At 41.5% G+C, this 21,128-nt stretch overlaps 1 protein-coding gene across 2 annotated transcripts in view; it reads right to left on the bottom strand.

The window, feature by feature from the left end:
* TTF2 (transcription termination factor 2) overlaps nucleotides 1-7,003 on the bottom strand; it is a 57,003-nt gene extending 50,000 nt beyond the window's left edge. For both annotated transcript variants that reach the window (XM_088835617.1, XM_055403782.2), the window contains exons 1-3: nucleotides 6,914-7,003; nucleotides 6,733-6,835; nucleotides 4,180-4,266 (exon numbers count right to left, since the gene is read on the bottom strand). In XM_088835617.1, coding sequence (XP_088691743.1) covers nucleotides 4,180-4,266; nucleotides 6,733-6,835; nucleotides 6,914-6,941 — 218 coding nt within the window. In that variant the 5' untranslated portion in view covers nucleotides 6,942-7,003. The remainder of the gene's footprint in view (nucleotides 1-4,179; nucleotides 4,267-6,732; nucleotides 6,836-6,913) is intronic.
* Between the last annotated feature and the right edge of the window lie 14,125 nt (nucleotides 7,004-21,128).

Raw genomic sequence — 21,128 nt, 5'->3', positions numbered from 1 at the left:
CATATTAAGAAGATCATACATCATGACCAAGTGGGCTTTATCCCAGGAATGCAAGGATTCTTCAATATCCGCAAATCAATCAACGTAATACACCACATTAACAAACTGAAAAATAAAAATCATATGATTATCTCAATAGATGCAGAGAAAGCCTTCGACAAAATTCAACATCCGTTTATGATAAAAACCCTCCAGAAAGTGGGAATAGAAGGGACATATCTCAACATAATAAAAGCTATATATGACAATCCCACAGCAAACATTATCCTCAATGGTGAAAAACTGAAAGCATTTCCCCTAAAGTCAGGAACAAGACAAGGGTGCCCACTCTCACCACTACTATTCAACATAGTTCTGGAAGTTTTGACTACAGCAATCAGAGAAGAAAAAGACATAAAAGGAATACAAATTGGAAAAGAAGAAGTAAAACTTTCACTGTTCGCTGATGACATGATCCTCTACACAGAAAACCCTGAAGACTCTACCAGAAAACTACTAGAGCTAATCAATGATTACAGTAAAGTTGCAGGATATAAAATCAACACACAGAAATCCCTTGCATTCCTATACACTAATAATGAGAAAATAGAGAAATTAAGGAAACTATTCCATTCACAGTTGCAACGAAAAGAATTAAATACTTAGGAATATATCTACCTAAGGAAACAAAAGACTTGTACGTAGAAAACTATAAAACACTACTGAAAGTAATCAAAGAGGACACTAATAGATGGAGAAATATACCGTGTTCGTGGATTGGAAGAATAAATATTGTAAAAATGAGTATACTACCCAAAGTAATTTATACATTCAATGCAATCCCTATCAAGCTACCAACGATATTTTTCACAGAACTAGAACAAATAATCTCACAATTTGTATGGAAATACAAAAAACCTCGAATAGCCAAAGCAATCTTGAGGAAGAAAAATGGAACTGGGGTAATTAACCTGCCGGACTTCAGGCTCTACTACAAAGCCACAGTCATCAAGACAGTATGGTACTGGCATAAAGACAGAAATATAGATCAATGGAACAAAATAGAAAGCCCAGAGATAAATCCATGCACCTATGGACACCTTATCTTTGACAAAGGAGGCAAGAATATAAAATGGAGAAAAGACAGTCTCTTTAACAAGTGGTGCTGGGAAAACTGGTCAGCCACTTGTAAAAGAATGAAACTAGAACATTTCCTAACACCATACACCAAAATAAACTCAAAATGGATTAGAAAACTAAATGTAAGACCAGAAACTATAAAACTCCTAGAGGAGAACGTAGGCAAAACACTCTCTGACATAAATCACAGCAGGATCCTCCATGACCCACCTCCCAGAATATTGGAAATAAAAGCAAAAATAAACAAATGGGGCCTAATTAAAATCAAAAGCTTCTGCACAGCAAAGGAAACTATAAGCAAGGTGAAAAGACAGCCTTCAGAATGGGAGAAAATAATAGCAAATGAAGCAACTGATAAAGGATTAATCTCCAAAATATACAAGCAGCTCCTGCAGCTCAATTCCAGAAAAATAAATGACCCAATCAAAAAATGGGCCAAAGAACTAAACAGACATTTCTCCAAAGAAGACATAAAGATGGCTAACAAACACATGAAAAAATGCTCAACATCCCTCATAATCAGAGAAATGCAAATCAAAACCACAATGAGATACCATTTCACACCAGTCAGAATGGCTGCTATCCAAAAGTCTACATGCAATAAATGCTGGAGAGGGTGTGGAGAAAAGGGAACCCTCTTACACTGTTGGTGGGAATGCAAACTAGTACAGCCACTATGGAGAACAGTGTGGAGATTCCTCGAAAAACTGGAAACAGAACTGCCATATGATCCAGCAATCGCACTCCTGGGCATACACACCGAGGAAACCAGAATTGAAAGAGACACATGTACTCCAATGTTCATCGCAGCACTGTTTATAATAGCCAGGACATGGAAGCAACCTAGATGTCCATCTGCAGACGAATGGATAAGAAAGCTTTGGTACATAAACACAATGGAGTATTATTCAGCCATTAAAAAGAATACATTTGAATCCGTTCTAATGAGGTGGATGAAACTGGAGCCTATTATACAGAGTGAAGTAAGCCAGAAAGAAAAACACCAATACAGTATACTAACGCATATATATGGAATTTAGAAAGATGCAAATGATAACCCTGTATACGAGACAGCAAAAGAGACACAGATGTATAGAACAGTCTTTGGGACTCTGTGGGAGAGGGTGAGGGTGGGATGATTTGGAAGAATGGCGTTGAAACATGTATGTTGTCATATGTGAAACGAATCACCAGTTCAGGGTCGATGCATGTTATAGGATGCTCGGGGCTGGCGTGCGGGGATGACCCAGAGGGAGGATAAAGGGAGGAAGGAGGTGGGAGGGGGATTCAGGAGGGGGAACTCATGTACACCCGGGGCGAATTCATGTCAATGTATGGCAAAACCAACCAATATAATATTGTAAAATAATCTGCCTCCAATAAAAAATAAATTAATTTAAAAAAAATAAAAACATGGGCAAAATTTTAAACAGATACTTCATCAAAGAAGATACACAGAAATAGCAAAAAACTACATGAAACAAAATGGCTTTCATAAATGGTATTCAAAGTGGTATTCTGGGCAATAACAAAGAATGAATTACCGATAGATACAACTACGTGGACGAATCTCTACTCTATAGACACTGTTACACAAAAGAAGCCAGATACAAAAGAATACATGCAGGATGAATCAAAACAGTGATTAGCTATGATAGGTGGGGGGATTATCTAGACGGGATCCAACGGCACTTAATGCAGTAATGGAAATAAATATTCTATATTTTGACTGGGATCTTGGTTTTAAGGATGGGTATATATCTTTCTTAAAACTCAATCAGAAAACAAACAAAACTCAACTAGCTGAACACTTAAGAACTGTGCATCTTACCGCATGCATAACTCAGTAAAGAAAGAGTAGTACAGGCAGTTTTCAGTTATGTAAAATTGTGAAGATGGTACTTGAGTGCCTATATTTGGGGGGGGAAATCAATCTAGAATATATAAATTTCAAACTGTCATATGAAAGCATTACATATAAATGTCATATAAAGACGACTACATATGGCCTCTGCCTTTCTGGCCAGTCTTATCTTCTGAAATCTCCACTTAAATATATGCTAAACAACCACTGAACAGTTTCCCTGGTGGCTCAGTGGTAAGAATCTGCCTGCCAATGCCAGGGACGTGGGTTTGAGCCCTGGGTTGAGAAGATCCGCTGGAGAAGGAAACAGCAACCCACTCCAGTATTCTTGCCTGGGAAATCCCATGGACAGAGAAGCCTGGTGGGCAACAGTCCATGTGGTCGAAAAAGAGTTGGACATGACTTAGTGACTAAAAAACAAACAAAAAACCATTGAACCAAATGTTTGCAATTACTTCATGCTCCGTATACTAATGAAGGATACTGGTCTGTTATATACGACCTCTTTTTTGCCCCTAGGGAATTCCTACTTACTTTTCAATACTCATGACAAATATCATCTGCCACCTATACAGACTTCCCTGTCCTTCTTCTGAGTTCCCGTAGAAAAGGAAACTAGCACTTATTGAGTGCTTAACATACATTAGACATTTTTACACATTACCTCTTGGCTCATATGGTAAAGATTCTGCCTGGAATGCGGGAGACCCAGGTTCAATCCCCAGGTGGGGAAGATCCCCTGGAGAAGGGAATGGCAACCCACTCCAGTATTGTTGCCTGGAGAATCCCATGGACAGAGGAGCCTGGTGGGCAACAGTCCATGGGGTCGCAAAGAGTCAGAAACCACTGAGCAGCTAACTTTCACTTTTGTTCTACTACAAGAATGAGAAAGTTGACAAGCAAGTGCAAATTAATGACTGTTGGTGAGTTGATGTTATTGGCTACTTGAAAGCTGGAGAGGGAGGGAGGTGAAGCAGTTTATCCAGAAATGAACCAGAGGTCAGGCTTCTCACACCAACAAGTAGCTCAGAAGTTAGGAAGTGACAGTCCAGGAGATATTCAATACATACAGAAACACCATTTGTTTTTTACTGATTTTAAAGACTAGTCAATCCGAGGAAAACACCTGACCATAACCCTTCCAGGCAAAGGAAAACAAAAACAAATACACTTAGCTGTTCCTTTTGGACACTTACCTGTATTCTTTCTTGCCCTGTGATAGAGACAGACCCTGAAGCTCTATCACAAAGTCCTCATGCAATAAACAGTGAGAAATAGGAATGCTAGAAGGGAAAAAAAACAAAACGGAAATTTGTGTTTTAGAAGGCAAAGAATAGAGGTCAATATCCTAAAATGAAATCTAAAATATGTGTTTTAAACATAAGGGCCCATATAATCTCTACTGGGTTTGTAAATCCCACACAGTTTCTTGTCCATGTGCATTCCTCTGGGGAAACGGCCCATCTTTTCATCTTTTCTCATGCCCCCAAATTAAGCATGACAATAAACATACCTACCTTTCTCCTGAGGACTCAAGTTTAAAATGATATTGCGTTATGTAGCACTATACTCGGAGAAGGCAATGGCAAGCCACTCCAGTACTGTTGCCTGGAAAATCTCATGGACAGAGGAGCCTGGTAGGCTGCAGTCCACGGGGTCGCTAAGAGTCGGACTGAGCGACTTCACTTTCACTTTTTACTCTCATGCATTGGAGAAGGAAATGGCAACCCACTCCAGTGTTCTTGCTTAGAGAATCCCAGGGACGGGGAAGCCTGGTGGGCTGCCATCTCTGGGGTCACACAGAGTCGGAAGTGACTGAAGTGACTTAGCAGCAGCAGCAGCACTATATTGTGATTCCTCCAAGCTGTGAATTTTTCCCAGGTTCTCCTATCATCCTTTTCCCTCTAATAACCTGTTAGCTGTCACTATCAACATGAGGACTCTGGCAACACACTCTACTAATTCACTTCATGCTTGATTAGCCTAAGTTTAACTCCTCCCTTCCAACTTCTTCAGTTCAGTTCAGTCGCTCAGTCGTGCCCGACTCTCCGCGACCCCATGAACCGCAGCACGCCAGGCCTCCCTGTCCATCACCAACTCCCGGAGTTCACCCAAACTCATGTCCATTGAGTCAGTGATGCCACCCAGCCATCTCATTCTCTGTCGTCCCCTTCTCCTCCCGCCCCCAATCCTTCCCAGCATCATTCTTTTCCAGTGAGTCAACTCGTTGCATGAGGTGGCCAAAGTATTGGAGTTTCAGCTCAGTCCTTCCAAAGAACACCCAGGATTGAGCTCTACTTCTTACTAGGAAAGAATTAATGTATAATATTTGAGAGTGAAAATCTAAAGTACTCTCATATGACCTGTGGCATTTTCCTTCTTTTTGCTTATAATCTGGTTACCAGACATATTCTAAATGGGTCAAATTATCAAATAACCATCTTTGAGTCAAATATTATACTAGTTTGTATAGCAATATGTTTTCATAAATGGTACTTTACATAAGAGCATTTTCATTTAAAACCAAATCTTATGCTTCCATTAATATTTAATATCTACAAATCCAAATGTGCTTTCATATCTGATGAAACTTGAGCTGGGTATTGAACCTAAGTAGCTCCATATACATAATAGAAATTAAACAGTAAACCCTGACACAATGATGTTTATAGCTTGAGTAATTTGTTTGGTCCCTTCTATCTTAAGATTTAACACTAATTTAAATAAAATCATTTTGTATTTAATTTAAATGGATCCCAGTAATTTCTTTCAAATGAAAAAACAACTTATTAGAAGGCTAAGAAAATACTTCCTCTAAAAAATTTATTTTCTAAATCTGAAAAAAAGGTAAAAATCTTCCACTTAAGTTTCAAAGTGTAACAAAAACACAAATCATCTAAATCACGTGGGGGAAACATGAGAAGCTAATATATGTGTTGAAAAAAAATATTTTCTATTGATATCCATAGTGTCTTACACATGTAGAAAATGCCTTTTCTAAACCAAGTTCAATAGAAAGCAGGAAAAAATGCATAATTTTGTGATGTGATAGTCTAAAATTTCACATAGAAACTGGACACCAGGTACTATGAAATATTAACAACACTTATGAGAACAGTATTTTCTCACTTCAAAGATGATGCTTAGTATTTCTCGGTCTCAGCTTTTAATTTTGTAAAAACTAGAGTGCTGAATCAGATTATTTATGTCTTTTCAGCTTTAATCCCTAATTTGTTTTTTTCGAGTATCAAACTCACCACTTAAACGCAGAGAATCCTGTTTTTAAAGGGCCCCATTTATCTGACTACCAGGGTGTTTTAACCTCAAACATTTGGAAACCAATTAGGCCGAAGACTAGTGTAAAGCTGGAGCCAATTATTTTCTGCTATGTCTGCACGTTCTCAATTATAAACGGGATGGGAGTAACGTCCCAACAGGAAAAGGGACGGTTAAGGCCAGGCCAGTGAACCCAGAACTGAAAAGGCCCAGAAGGATCCGGATGTAGCCAATCCTCCAGACTATAAGTGAGAGCCTTGGGGGGCCCAGAGAGGAAAAGTAAACTGCCACGGGTCACAGAGCAAGGGGCAGCGGAGCGTGTCCCTAACACCCGGGGATTACCGACTACTTAGAGGGCCCTGGCTCTGCAGACCAGGAGGCCCAGCTCTCCTGGTCCTTTTGGGCAGCGCGGAGCCGGCGCCTCCTCCTGAGTGGCCACGCGCAGCCCCAGGGAACCTGGCTCGGGGACCTACTCGGTGGCCCGCACAAAGCTGCATGTGTCCGCCCGGCACACGTAGAAGCTCTTTCCTTTGTTCGGGCCTTCTCGGACGCCGGTCTTCAGAAGACACAAAGTCCCTAAGGAGAGAAGGTCGACAACGATTACACCGCGCTAGGCTCGCAGACCCCTTGGACCCTTGGACCCTGACCTCCTACCATGCTCCGGACACCTAACTACTTCCATCTCGCTCCAGCCTTCCTCTTCTCCGAAGCCCCCGCCTCTCCCAACGCCTCCTCCCGCCTTTTTCCCCGCCCTCCTCATTCAGAAACAATCGTCACCCACCTCGGCCACTCTTAATCCCCCATAATTCACCGCCGCGGCTTTAGCCACACCCACCCTGGCACTATCAGCCAATCAGACAGGAAATGTGCTCACCTCCAACCAATCACGGCAGCCCTGAGATTCGCGGCGCGCCGAAATCGAAAGTGGGGCGGGGGGAAAACCAAGTCTTTGGCCGGTGGGGCGTGGCTGAGACTGGAGTGAGTTTTGGAGGCTGGCGGGGCTTTCCGGAGGAGGGAGACTTTGCGAGCAAGGAGCTGGTCGACTCCACCTAGCATGCATTTAAGACCTAGAGGCATCCCTAGAGGAAGCAGGCATTACAGACTGCAGAGAGGATCTCTACCAAGAAGACTCTCTTCTCCCCGAGGCCGAGAGCGTCTGGAGCTTCGCGGTCTTCTGGATGCCAGCCGGGGCCTGGCGCTGGTGGGCGCTCCCCTTCGATCACCAGGGAGGGGAGTCCCAGAGAAGCCGCCGCCTCAGGAGGAGGCACTGGGTTTGCTTGTGGAGGCGAAGCGGGGTGCGAGTGAGGGCTGTTGGGTCGTCCTTTATAGCTAATTGGTGGACTGACAAGTCTGTTGCAGAGCGGGCCTAAAGGCTTCTCCTGAACCCCACAACGCAGCCCTTACGCATACACGTCTGTCTGACAGCCTGGTGGGGTGCGCAGCATTGTAAGGACCCCGAGACTCAAAAGTTTGAGTGAGTCCCGCCACGTCAGAGAATTAGTGAGTGGGCAGTTGGCCGACGGTGCTCAGAAAACGGAACTGGATGTTCTCTAGGCACTCAGTGTAGGAGACCTGAGTTAGAAATGTCAAAGTGGAAACAACAGGAGGAATAGATCGCCTTTGGTGAAAGGGAGTTTTATATTGTACATTTTGTATTGTCAGACTTTTTCTATGCGTTTTTTGGTATGCGTTTGTAATATTAAAAATCGAGGATGTAATTAAAAGAAAGGGGACTATTTGAAATCGTAATCAGATCTCTTAGTCAACAAAAAGGGAGGAATAGGAATCCGACATGGCAAGAGAGACGGCTTAATCTTACAACTACTGAGGACCATATGTACAGACATATGGTGTGGCGTGTGTAACTGTATTTACAGAGACAGTAGGACAGGAAAATCTGCAAGTTCCAGGAAATCTGAGCTATATGGTGAATGTAAATGTCATAGGGAGCCAGAGGAGGGGAGAGAAACCTGAGAACAAATAATTCTTCTTGTTTATTAAGAATTAAACAAGTTCTTAATAAATAGCTCTTTGTATACCCAATGTGGGCTAGGTGCTTAGGAAATATACAATCCATTTATTCACATATAAAGTTTAAGACGACTATTCTAACCACAAAGAACCTGTTCGGTATTTGGAGTAGACTGATCTAGCACATACTGAACACTTAAATAACAATATAATAGCATTTGAATGCCATAATGAGGAGATCCCAGTAAACTCTTAGGACTAAAGATGTGTCTGGAAGCAAAGTAGAGTAAGTTTATACATAATTATCCCTTCTGAAACACCTATAAATAAATGTAGAAATAGCAAAGGAGTAAAAAAACAGAGACAATTTCATTATACCCAGATTGTAATTCTCGCATTGAGAGATTTCTATTCATTTATTTAATAAATGCTATATTAGAAGAAGTAAACTATGAATATTGGATTTGCAGGACAAGGGGCATGATAATTTAATTATTTCTTTAAAAATGTCTTTTTGAAACAAGACAAAATCAGGGCCTCTTAAATGTCTCATTAAGGAGGAAACTCTTCCTCTGTCAAGTATTCAAGCTAGTGTCTCAGGTCAAACTCCATGAAAGGGTGCACAGCCAAATCACAGAATGGGGGATTATTTCTCCCATAAATTTGGTCACAGTCCGTGGGGGTGCAAAGAGTCAGACACCACTGACTAACACACACAGAGAATTATACAATATACACTTTTCAAAATATATACATCAGTATGTGTATATTGTTTATATCCTTATAGCCTATAGACTCTTGGAGAGCCCTTTGGACACAATTCTGAGTAAAGTTGAGACTTAGAGTTTGTTTTGCTTTAAAACTTGATGTATTCAAAATGAATGCCTAGGCTAGATCCTAAGCTCAGTAGTTTAAATCCACAGGTTAATAAGCCAATAAATTCTTTGTGCATGGAGGTGGTCAGATATAAAGTATGTGATGGATCTGTTCTAAAACTCGGTTGTGGTAATGGCTGCACAATTGTATACATTTCCTAAGACTCAGGGAACTATACACTTTAAATAGGTGAATTCTATGGTGTTTATTCTTCAGTAAAGCTGTTAAAAACAGTGTATAGGCAATACCAAAACATCTGCAAGGAAAATAAATCTCGGCTCAATCACCTAAATGTTTCAGCATCCTAAGGACTCTTTAGTTTTAGCTGGTATTAATCCTTAAGCAGACTGGTTCTCTGACCTGTGGAATAACATCCAGAGTGTTACAAACACACGTTTTAATTCTTGGGAAATAAAGCAGTTGTATATTATCTGGTCAGCATGTGCTGAGTGGCATATATTAAACATGAAAGGCATCTATAAGATACTGGTGGTGAGGGTATCAGCTGGAAGTCACCTCTTGACTTCCTTTTCACTGTCTGGTTTTTCGGTCACTAAGTCATGTACGACTCTTTGTGACCCCATGAACTGCAGCACACCAGACTTCGCTGTCCTTCACTATCTCCTGGAGTTTGCTCTAACTCATGTCCATTGAGTGAGTGATGGAAATAATCAGCAATTCTAAGTTTTAAGTTATTTGTAAAATTCACATTCTATGCAACTTGATGCCTCCCAAAATCTTGGCTTTCTCTGCCCACCGAAGCCAAATAAAAAGTATGGAGAGAGACTTTGGAGGAAATAGAAAAGTGGCTTTAATCCTCAGCATGTGGAGGGGAGACAAAGCAGACTCAAGCCCCCCCTCCATGAGGAATCTGAGGGATTATATGGATGAAGGCTTGCAATCAGAGGCTGGTGATGAACAAAGCTGTTCAAAGCTGTAAGGATCTTTTATTCTTCCTCTTGCATTGTTTCCAAAAAATGGTCACAGGCTGGCATCAGGTAGCCCGGTAATTGGGTCCATTGTCTTCTGTGTATTGTACTGTGGCCTTCCTTTTATTAATATAATGCAAAAAGAGAAAAACTACAAGGGATGGTCTCCAAGAGAGTGCTGTAAAGGTGAGCACAAGATGTAGGATGTAATTAGCATAGAGTTAAAAGAAGTAGGTGCAGAATGTAGTTCATGCAGCACTAGAGGGCAGAAAAGCAAACTTAAGTTATAGACAATAATTAGGAACAGTTAAAAACTAGGAATGATCAGGCCTGCTGATCAGAGATCAGGCCTGTTCTCTCCATCTTTGTTCTCAGGATAGAATAGAAAAACTCATTCCTCTTTTTTTCCTTTTCACTGTTTTAAACATCAAGTTGTCCAAATATGCCTCTCCAATTAGTTGATAATCTAAGTTTATTTCAATTTTATATCCCTCTGGGTTATTGGGGTGGGGTGGGAGGGGTAACTAATTTTAAAGAGTAGGTAAAGGATTTTTTGTCCCTATGAGGCATATTTACTATAGGGAAACATCACTGTAGCCTACTTCTGCAGTATATTTTGAGGTAAGTGCTTTTTAAAAAATTTTTTTATTTACTTGTTTTTGGCTGTGCTAGGTCTTGTTGCTTCATGTGGGCTTTCTCTAGCTGCAGCAAGCAGGGGTTACTCTCGAGTTGCAGAGCGCAGGCTTCCCATTGCAGTGGCTTCTCATATTATGGAGCACGGCCCCAGTAGCTGTGGTTCCTTAGCTCTAAAGCATAGATAGGCTCAGTAGCTGTTACACATGGGTTTAGTTGCTCCGTGCATGAGGGACCTTCTGAGAGCAAGGGTAGAACCTGTGTCCCCTGCATTGCAAGATGAATTCTTAACCATTGAACCACCAGGAAAGCCCTGAGATAAGTGCTTTTACAGACAGCATTTATAAGTGATTTTAATTCACACAGCCACCCTGGGAGCAGGTATTCCTTTATGCCCATTTTAAAGGATGGAACACCAAAGTTTAGAGAGCTATTAGCCACTTTCTTACAGGGCCCCACTACTTAAACTTTGGAACCGAAAGATTAATCTTTTCCTGGCTCAAAGTCACAAAGCTGACATCACACAGATCAGGAACTGGAAGTCACTTTGGAGGGACTGCTATTCCAGTTCTTGCCACCGCAGTATTTTTAAGAAGCATAAATTGTTCGTTCGGTGATACATTCAGACATTTAACCTATACATAGCCAAGCATTCAGATATTTGTGTTATATGATGCAGCTCAACAAACCCAAGGAAACAAACCATGTCCTGCTGTTTTATAAGTGATCACTAGGTAGCAGCATATTAACATAAAAACCGAACACAAGGCCCACTTCTGTTTTCACGCTCCTTAGTGATAAGCAATGGTAATTCAGTTTCATTTTATTTTGTGTCTTTCGAATATATGACCACTGTAAACTTTACCATTGATAAAGGCATAGTCAAGATGAGAATAGAGTAAGGACAAAATTGGTTATTCGGAAAAGGGAAGAGATTTGACAAATTCTTTTGTTGTGCCAATATTTTCTATTAGGTTCCAAATGTCACTGGTGTTAAATTATTATCCCCAAAATGGTTTCAGACCTGGCACCCCTTCATCTATTTTTGTTCTTCATTAAGTATACTATTCAGTACTTTTTTTTTTTAGTAAATTTGTAAAGTTGTGCAACAATCACCACCACAATGTAGTTTTAGCACATGGCCGTCATCCCTCAAACCTGTGTATACTCAACTGACACAACACCCTTGTTCTCAGTGAATTGAAGGTTTTTGCTTCATCTTGAGAAAGAATTCAGAGATGTAGCAGGGAGATTAAGAATGTAAAGTGAGAATTTATTTAAGCTAGAATATGCTCTCAGACATTTCATGGCAAATAGATGGGGAAACAGTGGCTGACTTTATTTTTCTGGGCTCCAAAATCACTGCAGATGGTGATTGCAGCCATGAAATTAAAAGACGCTTACTCCTTGGAAGGAAAGTTATGACCAACCTAGACAGCATATAGAAAAGCAAAGATATTACCTTGTCAACAAAGGTCCGTCTAGTCAAGGCTATGGTTTTTCCAGTGTAGATATGAGAGTTGGACTGTGAAGAAAGCTGAGCACCAAAGAATTGATGCTTTTGAACTGTGGTGTTGGAGAAGACACTTGAGAGTCCCTTGGACTGCAAGGAGATCCAACCAGTCCATTCTAAAGGAGATCAGTCCTGAATATTCATTGGTAGGACTGATGCTGAAGCTGAAACTCCAATACTTTGGCCACCTGCTGTGAAGAGCTGACTCATTTGGAAAGACCCTGATGCTGGGAAAGATTGAGGGTAGGAGGAGAAGGGGATGACAGAGGATGAGATGGTTGGATGGCATCACCGACTCAATGGACACGAGTTTGGGTAAACTCCCAAAGTTGGTGATGGACAGGGAGGCCTGGCGTGCTGCAGATCATGGGGTCGCAAAGAGTCGGACACAACTGAACTGAACTGAACTGATGCTCTCAGACGGAAAGCAGGCAGACGGGTGAGGAGTTGCTGTCCTGGGTTTCTATGGCAAGCCAGTTTTGAGGGGCATACAAATGAAGGGATGGGATATTTCACTGGAGAAGGAGGAGTTTGGGGATCACACTGTCATATTCCCTGATTTTCATCCCAGCTCCATCTTCCTAAAGGGAGGAGAGATTTTTGTCTTTATAGAAGTGTTGGGCTTCCCTGGTGGCTCGGTGGTGAAGAGTCTACCTGGCAGTGCAGGAGACACGGGTTAGATCTCTGGTCTGGGAAGATCGCACATGCCACAAGCCATGCGCCACAATTACTGAAGCCCACATACCCTAGAGCACGACAAGAGGAGGGGCCACAGTGAGAAGCCTATCACAACTAGAGGGTAGCCCCTGCTTGCTGCAGCTAGAGAAAAGCCTGCACAGCAACAAAGACCCAGCACAGCCAAAAATATATAAATACATAAAATTTTAAAAAAAGAAGCATCACAGTGTCAGTGCATGATGGGTACTTCTTATCTGCAAGGCTAATTTTATTGTAATGAGATCATAGTGAGCAACAGGTTACATTCCTATGCAGGAGATTGCCTTCTTCCCTCACCTTTCTTTGTATGCTTCCATGGCACTTATCATCCAATATCCTGTGTATTTTCCAGTCAGTCTGGAGGTTTCTGCTTTTCTTTGTCTGCCCCTGGACCCCTGCTGTTTACAAGCTGCATGATTTCCTGCCACCCCACCCCTTCCTCCATTTCTCTGTTCACACCTAGCTACCTGCCTGCTGTAAGAACCCCAACACAAGGCCACCACTGATCTGTTTTCTGTGTCTATAAATACACCTTTGGGAACATCTCTTACAAGTAGAGTTACAGTATGTGGTCTGTTGCCTCTGTTTTCTTTCATTTAGCACAGTGGAGGTTCATCCGTGTTGTAATGCACATCAGTGTTTCATTCTTTTTATGGCTGAATAGTATTCCATTTTATTCATCACCAGTTGATATATTTGCATTTTTTTCCCTCTGGATTTATTAGGAATAATGTTGTTATGAACATTAACAAGTCTTTATGTGGGCGTTTGTTTTCATTCCTCTTCTGTAGATACCTATGAGAGGAGTTGCTGGTCAGGTGGTAAGTTTATGTGTAACTTTTTAAGAAATTACCAAGCTGTTTTCCAAGTGGTGGTACCATTTTATAATCCCAGGAGCAACGAATAAAGGTTCCAAGTTCTCCACATCCTTACCAACATTTGTTATTGTCTTTCTTTTTTATTATAGTCATTCTAGCAACTGTGATGGAGAAGGAAATGGCAGCCCACTCCAGTGTTCTTGCTTGGAGGATCCCAGGGATGGCGGAGCCTGGTGGGCTGATGTCTATGGGGTCGCACAGAGTCGGACACGACTGAAGTGACTTAGCAGCAGCAGCAGCTGTGAAGGGGTATCTTGTCAGCCTTATTGTACATTTCCTAATGACTGCTGAGGTTGAGCTCCTTTTCACATGCTTATGAGCCATCATCTTCCTCTTTTATGATGGTCTTGAAAGGCTTTTTCCTTTAAAGGTTTGTATGAAACAAACCAAAAAGCAAAAATGATATTTGCTGTTGTTGTTCTTCAGTCGCTGTGTCATGTCTGACTCTTTGGACCCCATGGACTGCATACAGCACGCCAGACTTTCCTGTCCTTCACCATTTCCTCGAGTTTGCGCAAACTCATGTCCTTGAATCCTTGATGCCATCCAGTTGTTAGGTAGGTAGAATAGGGAAAAGGAGTCCAAAATGGCTGTGGCCAAAGACAAGGAAGGGAAAAGCCTGCGAAAATAGAACAAAGGAAGGTCCGAGGACTGGAGTGAGGACCTCAGGTAAAACAAACAACACTCCTGACTGGCCCAGTTTACATAGGGCAGGCCTAGGGAGGGGAAAGCATATAAAAAGAGGAGCCAAAGCTAGCTCTCTCTCTCTCTCCCACCTTCACGCCTTGAAGATAGATTTTCCTGCTATCTTCTAAATAAAATAGAGCTGTAACACTGATTTGTCTAAGAACTATAACATGGTCCATTCGAGACCGGAGAGCTATAACACGGTCTACCTAAGACCCGAGAGCTGTGACACGCCAAGGGGGCTTTAATGTCCGTCACCCCAAATCATTGTTGTGACAAGACAAAGAACTGAGGAACATACATGTGACACAATCATCTCATCCTCTGTCGTTCCCTTCTCCTCTTGCCTTCAATCTTTTCCAGCATCAGTGTCTTTTCCAATGAGCTGGTTCTTTGTATCAGGTGGCCACAGTATTGGAGTTTCAGCTTTAGCATCACTCCTTCCAATGAACACCCAGGACTGATCTCCTTTAGGATGGACTGGTTGGATCTCCTTGCAGTCCAAGGAACTCTCAAGAGTCTTCTCCAATGCCACAGTTCAAAAGCATCAATTCTTCAGTGCCTGGCCTTCTTTATGGTCCAACTGTCACATCCATACATGACTACTGGTAAAACCATAGCTTTGACTACAGACTTTGTTGGCAAAGTGATATCTCTGCTTTTTAATATGCTGTTTAGGTTTATCATAGCTTTTCTTCCAAGGGACAAACGTCCTCTAATTTCATGGCTGCAGTCACCATCTGCAGTGATTTTGGAGCCCAAGAAAATAAAATCTGTCACTGTTTCCATTTTTCCCCATCTATTGCCAGGAAGTGATGGGACCAGATGCCATGATCTTAGCTTTTTGAATGTTGAGTTTTAAGACAACTTTTTCACTCTCTTCTTTCACCTTCATCAGGAGGCTTTTTAGTTCCTCTTCACTTTCTGCCATTAGAATGGTGTCATCTGCATATCTGAGGTCATTGATATTTCTCCTGGCAATCTTGAGTCCAGCTTGAGCTTCATCCAGCCTGTCATTTTGCATGATATACCCTGCACATAAGTTGAATAAGCAGGGTGACAACATACAGCCTTGATGTACTCCTTTCCCAATTTGGAACCAGTCCATTTTTCCGTGTCCACTTCTAAGTGTTGCTTCTTGACCTGCATACAAGTTTCTCAGGAGGCAGGTAATGTGGTCTGGTATTCCCATCTCTTGAAGAATTTTTCACAGTTTGTTTTGATTCACACAGTCAAAGCCTTTAGCATAGTCAGTGAAGCAGAAGTAGATGTTTTTCTGGAATCTCCTTGCTTTTTCTGTGATCCAACAGATGTTGGCAATTTGATCTCTGGCTCCTCAGCATTTTCTAAATCCAGCCTGTACATCTGGAAGTTCTTGCTTCATGTCCTGTTGAAGCCTAGCTTGAAGGATTCTGAGCATGACTTTGCTAGCATGTGAAATGAGTGCAATTATGCAGTAGTCAGAACATTCTTTGGCATTGTCCTTCTTTGGGATTGGAATGAAAACTGACCTTTTCCAGTCCTGTGACCATTGCTCAGTTTTCCAAATTTGCTGGCATTAATTTTTATTAACTCAAGGAGACCAAAGAAATATTAATGCATAATGTTAATGTTTGTATATTAAGTAAGAAAATTGAATATATACTATAATATAGTTCTGTGGGGAAAATATACATATATATTTTGGCTGTGCCACCACATGGCATTTGAGATCTTAGTTCCCTGACTAGTGATGGAACCCATGCCCCCTGCAGTGGAAGTGCAGAGTCTTAATCACTGGACCACCAGGGAAGTCCCCTGTGAGAAATATTTTAACAACAAGCTATTAACTTTTTATACTTGAAGTATAGTTGATGTATAATGTTATATAAATTACAGGTATACAATATAAGGTTATATTTTATAGTAATTATAAAATGTTGGCTCTATTCCCCGTGTTGTACAATATATCCTTGTAGCTTATTTTTTTTAATATTTGTATAATTAGTTTATTTATTTGCCTGTTCAGGTTGGGTCTTATTTGCAGCATGCAAACTCTTAGTTGTGGCATGTGGGATCTAGTTCCTGGACCCGGGTTCAAACTCAGGCTCCCTGTATTGGGAGCTCAGAGTCTTAGCCACTGAACCACCAGGGAAGTCTGCCTTGTAGCTTATTTTGTACCTAATAGTTTGTACCTCTTACTTTTCCCCCTGTGTTGCCCCTTAACCTCTTCCATTTTTTCACTGGTAACCACTAGTTTGTCCTCTATATGTGAGCCTGCTTCTTTTTTGTTATGTTCACTAGTTTGTTGTATTTTTTAGATTCCACACATAAGTGATACCCTACAATGTTTTTCTCTGACTTACTTTGCTTAGCATAATGCCATCCAAGTGCATCCAGGTTGCTGCAAATGGAAAAATTTCATTCTTTTTTATGGCTGAGCAGTATTCCATTATGTGTGTGTGTGTGCACGCACACACATATCATATCTTCTTTTAACTTCTTTTAACAAACTATTAACTTTTAGGACTATATTCCATTTATATACCTCTGAGAGATTGGATTGGGTGCAGTTTTCATTTTCTACAGCTCACACGTATTGCTCTTATGACTTAGAAAAAATCCAATAAAGATCTTAAAAGCAGACACAAAGGAAAAATAACAAAGAAATACACAAAATTAATAATGATGCCAATTGAAGGTGGAAGGATTATTGGTAGCTTTTTTCTCTTTCTCCCCCTCTTACTATACAGCCTGCAGTGTTATGATACTGTTGGGTAAAATGACTGTGAGAACCACATCTCCACGCCTCACCACAGCCCCTCTTAAATTTGCTTCTTTCTCTATCTAGCTATTAAGTCCTGACCTTCCAGTAATTAATCCTTTATTTTATTTTTTTAAATTCATCCCATTTCCTTCCTGGTATCTAATTTCAATTTTATAGCAAAATCCCTCTTCCCTTTATTCTAGTTATTTTGCTTAATTCTAACCATATCCTCAGTTCCAGTTCTAAATATTTACTAGAAAGCTAGTGCATTTCTCACTTGTTTTCTAAGACCTTTACCTCTTTAGAAATTATAGATAACCTAGAGTCTCAAGGTATCTGAGGCTCTGAACGCGTTTGCTGAAATTCACCCTGAGTTGTACTTCTTCTGGAAGGCAACAAATGACACAAGGGTAGATTCCATGTCCTCGAGTTGAGAATGAATACACTGCTCAGTGCTCCAGAGGCTTCCGCCATGCTGTTTGAGCCTCCCTAGAGGCAAAAGTGCTGGAGTGGTTGCCGTGCTCTCCTCCAGGGGATCTTCCTAACCCAAAGATCGAACCCACGTCTCTTGTCTCCTGCATTGACAGGCAGGTTCTTTACCACCAGTGCCACCTGGGAGGCTATGGAGGCCCTTCCTAATTGATCTCTATCTCAGCACCCTGTTTGTAGTCTGTTGTCTGCTTACCTGTTGATTGTCTGTCTCCTCCATCAATTACATAGGTAGGTGCCAAGAGAGCAGCTTCTGTTCTGCTCACCACAGGACGTAGAATTTCAATATATACCTTTTAAGTGAAATAAATGAAACCATAGAGTGGAAGAGACCCCAAAGTCACCTAGTGTGTCCTCCCAATTCCCTCCACATCTTTCCTAATGAGCTCAAGATAGAAACTTCGGGTCACAGCAAATGCTGTATTTGGATATCCCAAAATGTCAATTAATTCTAAAGTATATTGAGTAGAAATCTGTCTTTCTTTCTGAAACTTCCCTTTACTTGTCATCTGGAGGTACACGTAATAGACTTAATTCTTTTCAATGTCACTTTCAAATATTTGAATATGACTATCTCTTCCTCCACACATATTCTCATTCATTAGAGAAACTGTTCCAACTGCTTCAATTACTTCTCTCCCCACCAGACCCCCTCACCAGCATTTTTCAATGAATGTTTGCTTAATTTGAGGCATCTCAAATAGAATTCAATATGAAGAATACTGTGGAGTAATTATCTCCTTTTTTTTTAATACAGCCACTTTATGTATGTAATAAAAGCTGCAAAAATTGTTTTCTCTCTTTTCTCGCAAATGTCATGCTCGTAATTTATATCAAGAGTGCAATCAGCCAAAACCACTGTTTTCATTTCTCATGCATGTTCTCAAGTCTCCCTTACCTGGTGCATCTAATTGCTTGAACTTAACTATGGCTTCCATCTTTCATCTTGTTAGTTCTGATCCGTCATTCTAACCTGTCTAGATCTCTTTGAATCTTGTTCCTGTCAGCTGACTTATTAGTGCTATCTCATAGCTCTTTGTCAACTGAACTCTTGACAGGCCTGCTCGTTTTGACTTCATCCAAGTTGCCAGTAAAGATGCTGAACAACACAGACACATTAGCACCACCTGGACAGATCTCTTCCAGGTAAACATGGCGCCTTGGACATCACACTTTGGGTTTGCTCATTCAGCCAGTGGAATCTCATTAATGCATACTGCTCCTTTTTGTTCAAATGCCTCACTGCAGGTCATTCATGTTCTATCTGTATAGCTATCCCTTGACGTCCCAGCCTGCAAAGCATAACAGAAGAGGAAGTGACATGAATCTGGGTGACTTTTTTTTTTCTTGGTGAGCAGCACAGGAAGCAGCCTAGAAGCCACAGGGGGATGTGGTTCTTCAGGATGAAGGCTTGTGCTTTGCACTGGCCTAGTAAAGAGTCAGACACGACTGAGCGACTGAACTGAACTGAACTGAGTGATCCATTCAGTCACACCGTCTCCTGTCTCGTTGATTTGCCTCACAGCACCCCTCACTTGTATCTAATCTGCCACCTGCTTCTTCTCTCTCTCGGTCCTCTCTCAAGATTTACATGCATTTGGATGAAGGCTAGGAAGTTCTAAGGGACTGATTTGCTACAGTCCAACGATGAGAAGAAGAAGAGCTACTAATCCTTTTGATGAAGATCTGAGGCAGCCTTCCTGGGTAGCCCAGGACATCCCCTTCAAAAGATGTAGCTCTTCCTAGCTCTTCAGTTCTTTATACTTTCTCACCCTCCCTTTCCTGGACTGACTCCCACCTTACTCTAAGCAGAAGTTGACGGGTCTGTTTCCACATGCAGTAGACGGAACTTTCTCTACTATTCTGGAGACACGGTGAGCCTTGCCTCAGGGCCATGGGACTGCTGCCACCCTTGGCATCTGAAGGGCTTCTTCCTGAAAGCTTTTTCCTTCTGAAGCCACCAGCATCTGCTGCAGGGCATCAAGAGAAGAGCTTGGATGGGGCCGGGGCTGTGAGGGTCTTCTTTCTGTATTTTGTGGCTTTAATTTCTGCTTTCTTGTTCTATGTGCTAATTGCCCATTTCTTCTCTCCCATTCCCCTTTTTCCCTCATTTCCCCCCTACTACCCCTCCTCCAACCCTTTGGTCCAGAAGAGACAAACCCAACATTAATGATTTGCTGTGGAGGATGATCTTCCAGGTTCTGTCTATTCTCACCTAGAACTCTGCAATAAGCAGTCCCTTTTCAGCCTGCAACTTTTTCATGATGACACCATACCTGCCACTTCAGTCATCACCTATTTGTGATGGAAGAGCTGAAGCATGGCTAAGTGGGAGGTGGGAAGATGCTGCAGGTTTGAATGGCTTTGCTTCTAAGTTGTATACCCTACCCATGTGTGTGCATGTGCAACAGAAAATACCAAACATGTAGCACTCAAATAACTTTCTCCATCTGACACATGTGACAACCATGAAGAGCACAGGTACAGGGCAAACCACAGTTCAGGTCATCACATTGCACTGTCAGTTCTGCTGTGGGCTTAACTGTGTTCCCTCGCATTCTTATGATGAAGCTCTGCATCTCATTGTGAGGGTATTTGGAAGTGGGGCCATTGGGAGATAATTAGGTTTAGATGAGATCATGAGGGTGGAGCCCTAGTGATCACATTAGTGTCCTTATAAGAAGAGATACTAAAGAGCCTCTGTCTGTCCATCTCTTTCTCTCAGTCCTGTGAGGACACAGTGATAAGTTGGCAGTCTACAAGCCAGGAAGAGGACCCTTGCCAGTGACCTGGCACCTTGATCTGGGACTTCCCAGCCTCCAGAACGGTGAGGGAATAAATTTCCATTGTTTAAGCCACCCAGTTTATGGTATTTGTTACGGCAGCCAGAGTAGACTAATACAAATTCCCCAGCTAATTATTTGCTATCTGCCATAACATTTGTTTTCCAAATGTGCCATTTGCACTCAAATCTACATGTAAATTGAATTAGCTAATTAATACAGGTATAAAATACCTCAGGATAAGAGTCCCTGGTGACTTCATCTCCCATTAATTCCTGTATATTTATATGTCTTCCCTTGGAACTCCTGGATTAAACTATATTGGCTTCTCATTTAACTGTGAAGCACTCAGACAATTTTATCTAAATGTTCCCCTGTCCCTGTTACCTTGATATCCTGACTCTTTCCTGAAACTCTACACCTGTCTATCCCTAAATTAGCCTCTTGGACTGTGGGCCCAAAAAAATAATCCCATTTTGTAGCAAAGCCCATGCTTTCATTTCCATACCCTGTCTCTCTGCTGTTATGTTAAAAAATTAGGACTTAAAATGTAAGTAACTGGTTTCCTTTACAGGAGTAAAAAAGATTAAAATGGCCAATTTCTCGATGATGATAAGGATGATATCTAACATTTACAAGTATTCATT

This window comes from Moschus berezovskii, chromosome 4, assembly GCF_049115385.1.
Source record: "Moschus berezovskii isolate FMDL1 chromosome 4, NW_MosBer_1.0, whole genome shotgun sequence".
Taxonomy (NCBI): domain Eukaryota; kingdom Metazoa; phylum Chordata; class Mammalia; order Artiodactyla; family Moschidae; genus Moschus; species Moschus berezovskii.
The sequence above is the reverse complement of the archived record's forward strand: the minus strand, read 5'-3'. Positions and strand labels throughout refer to the sequence as shown.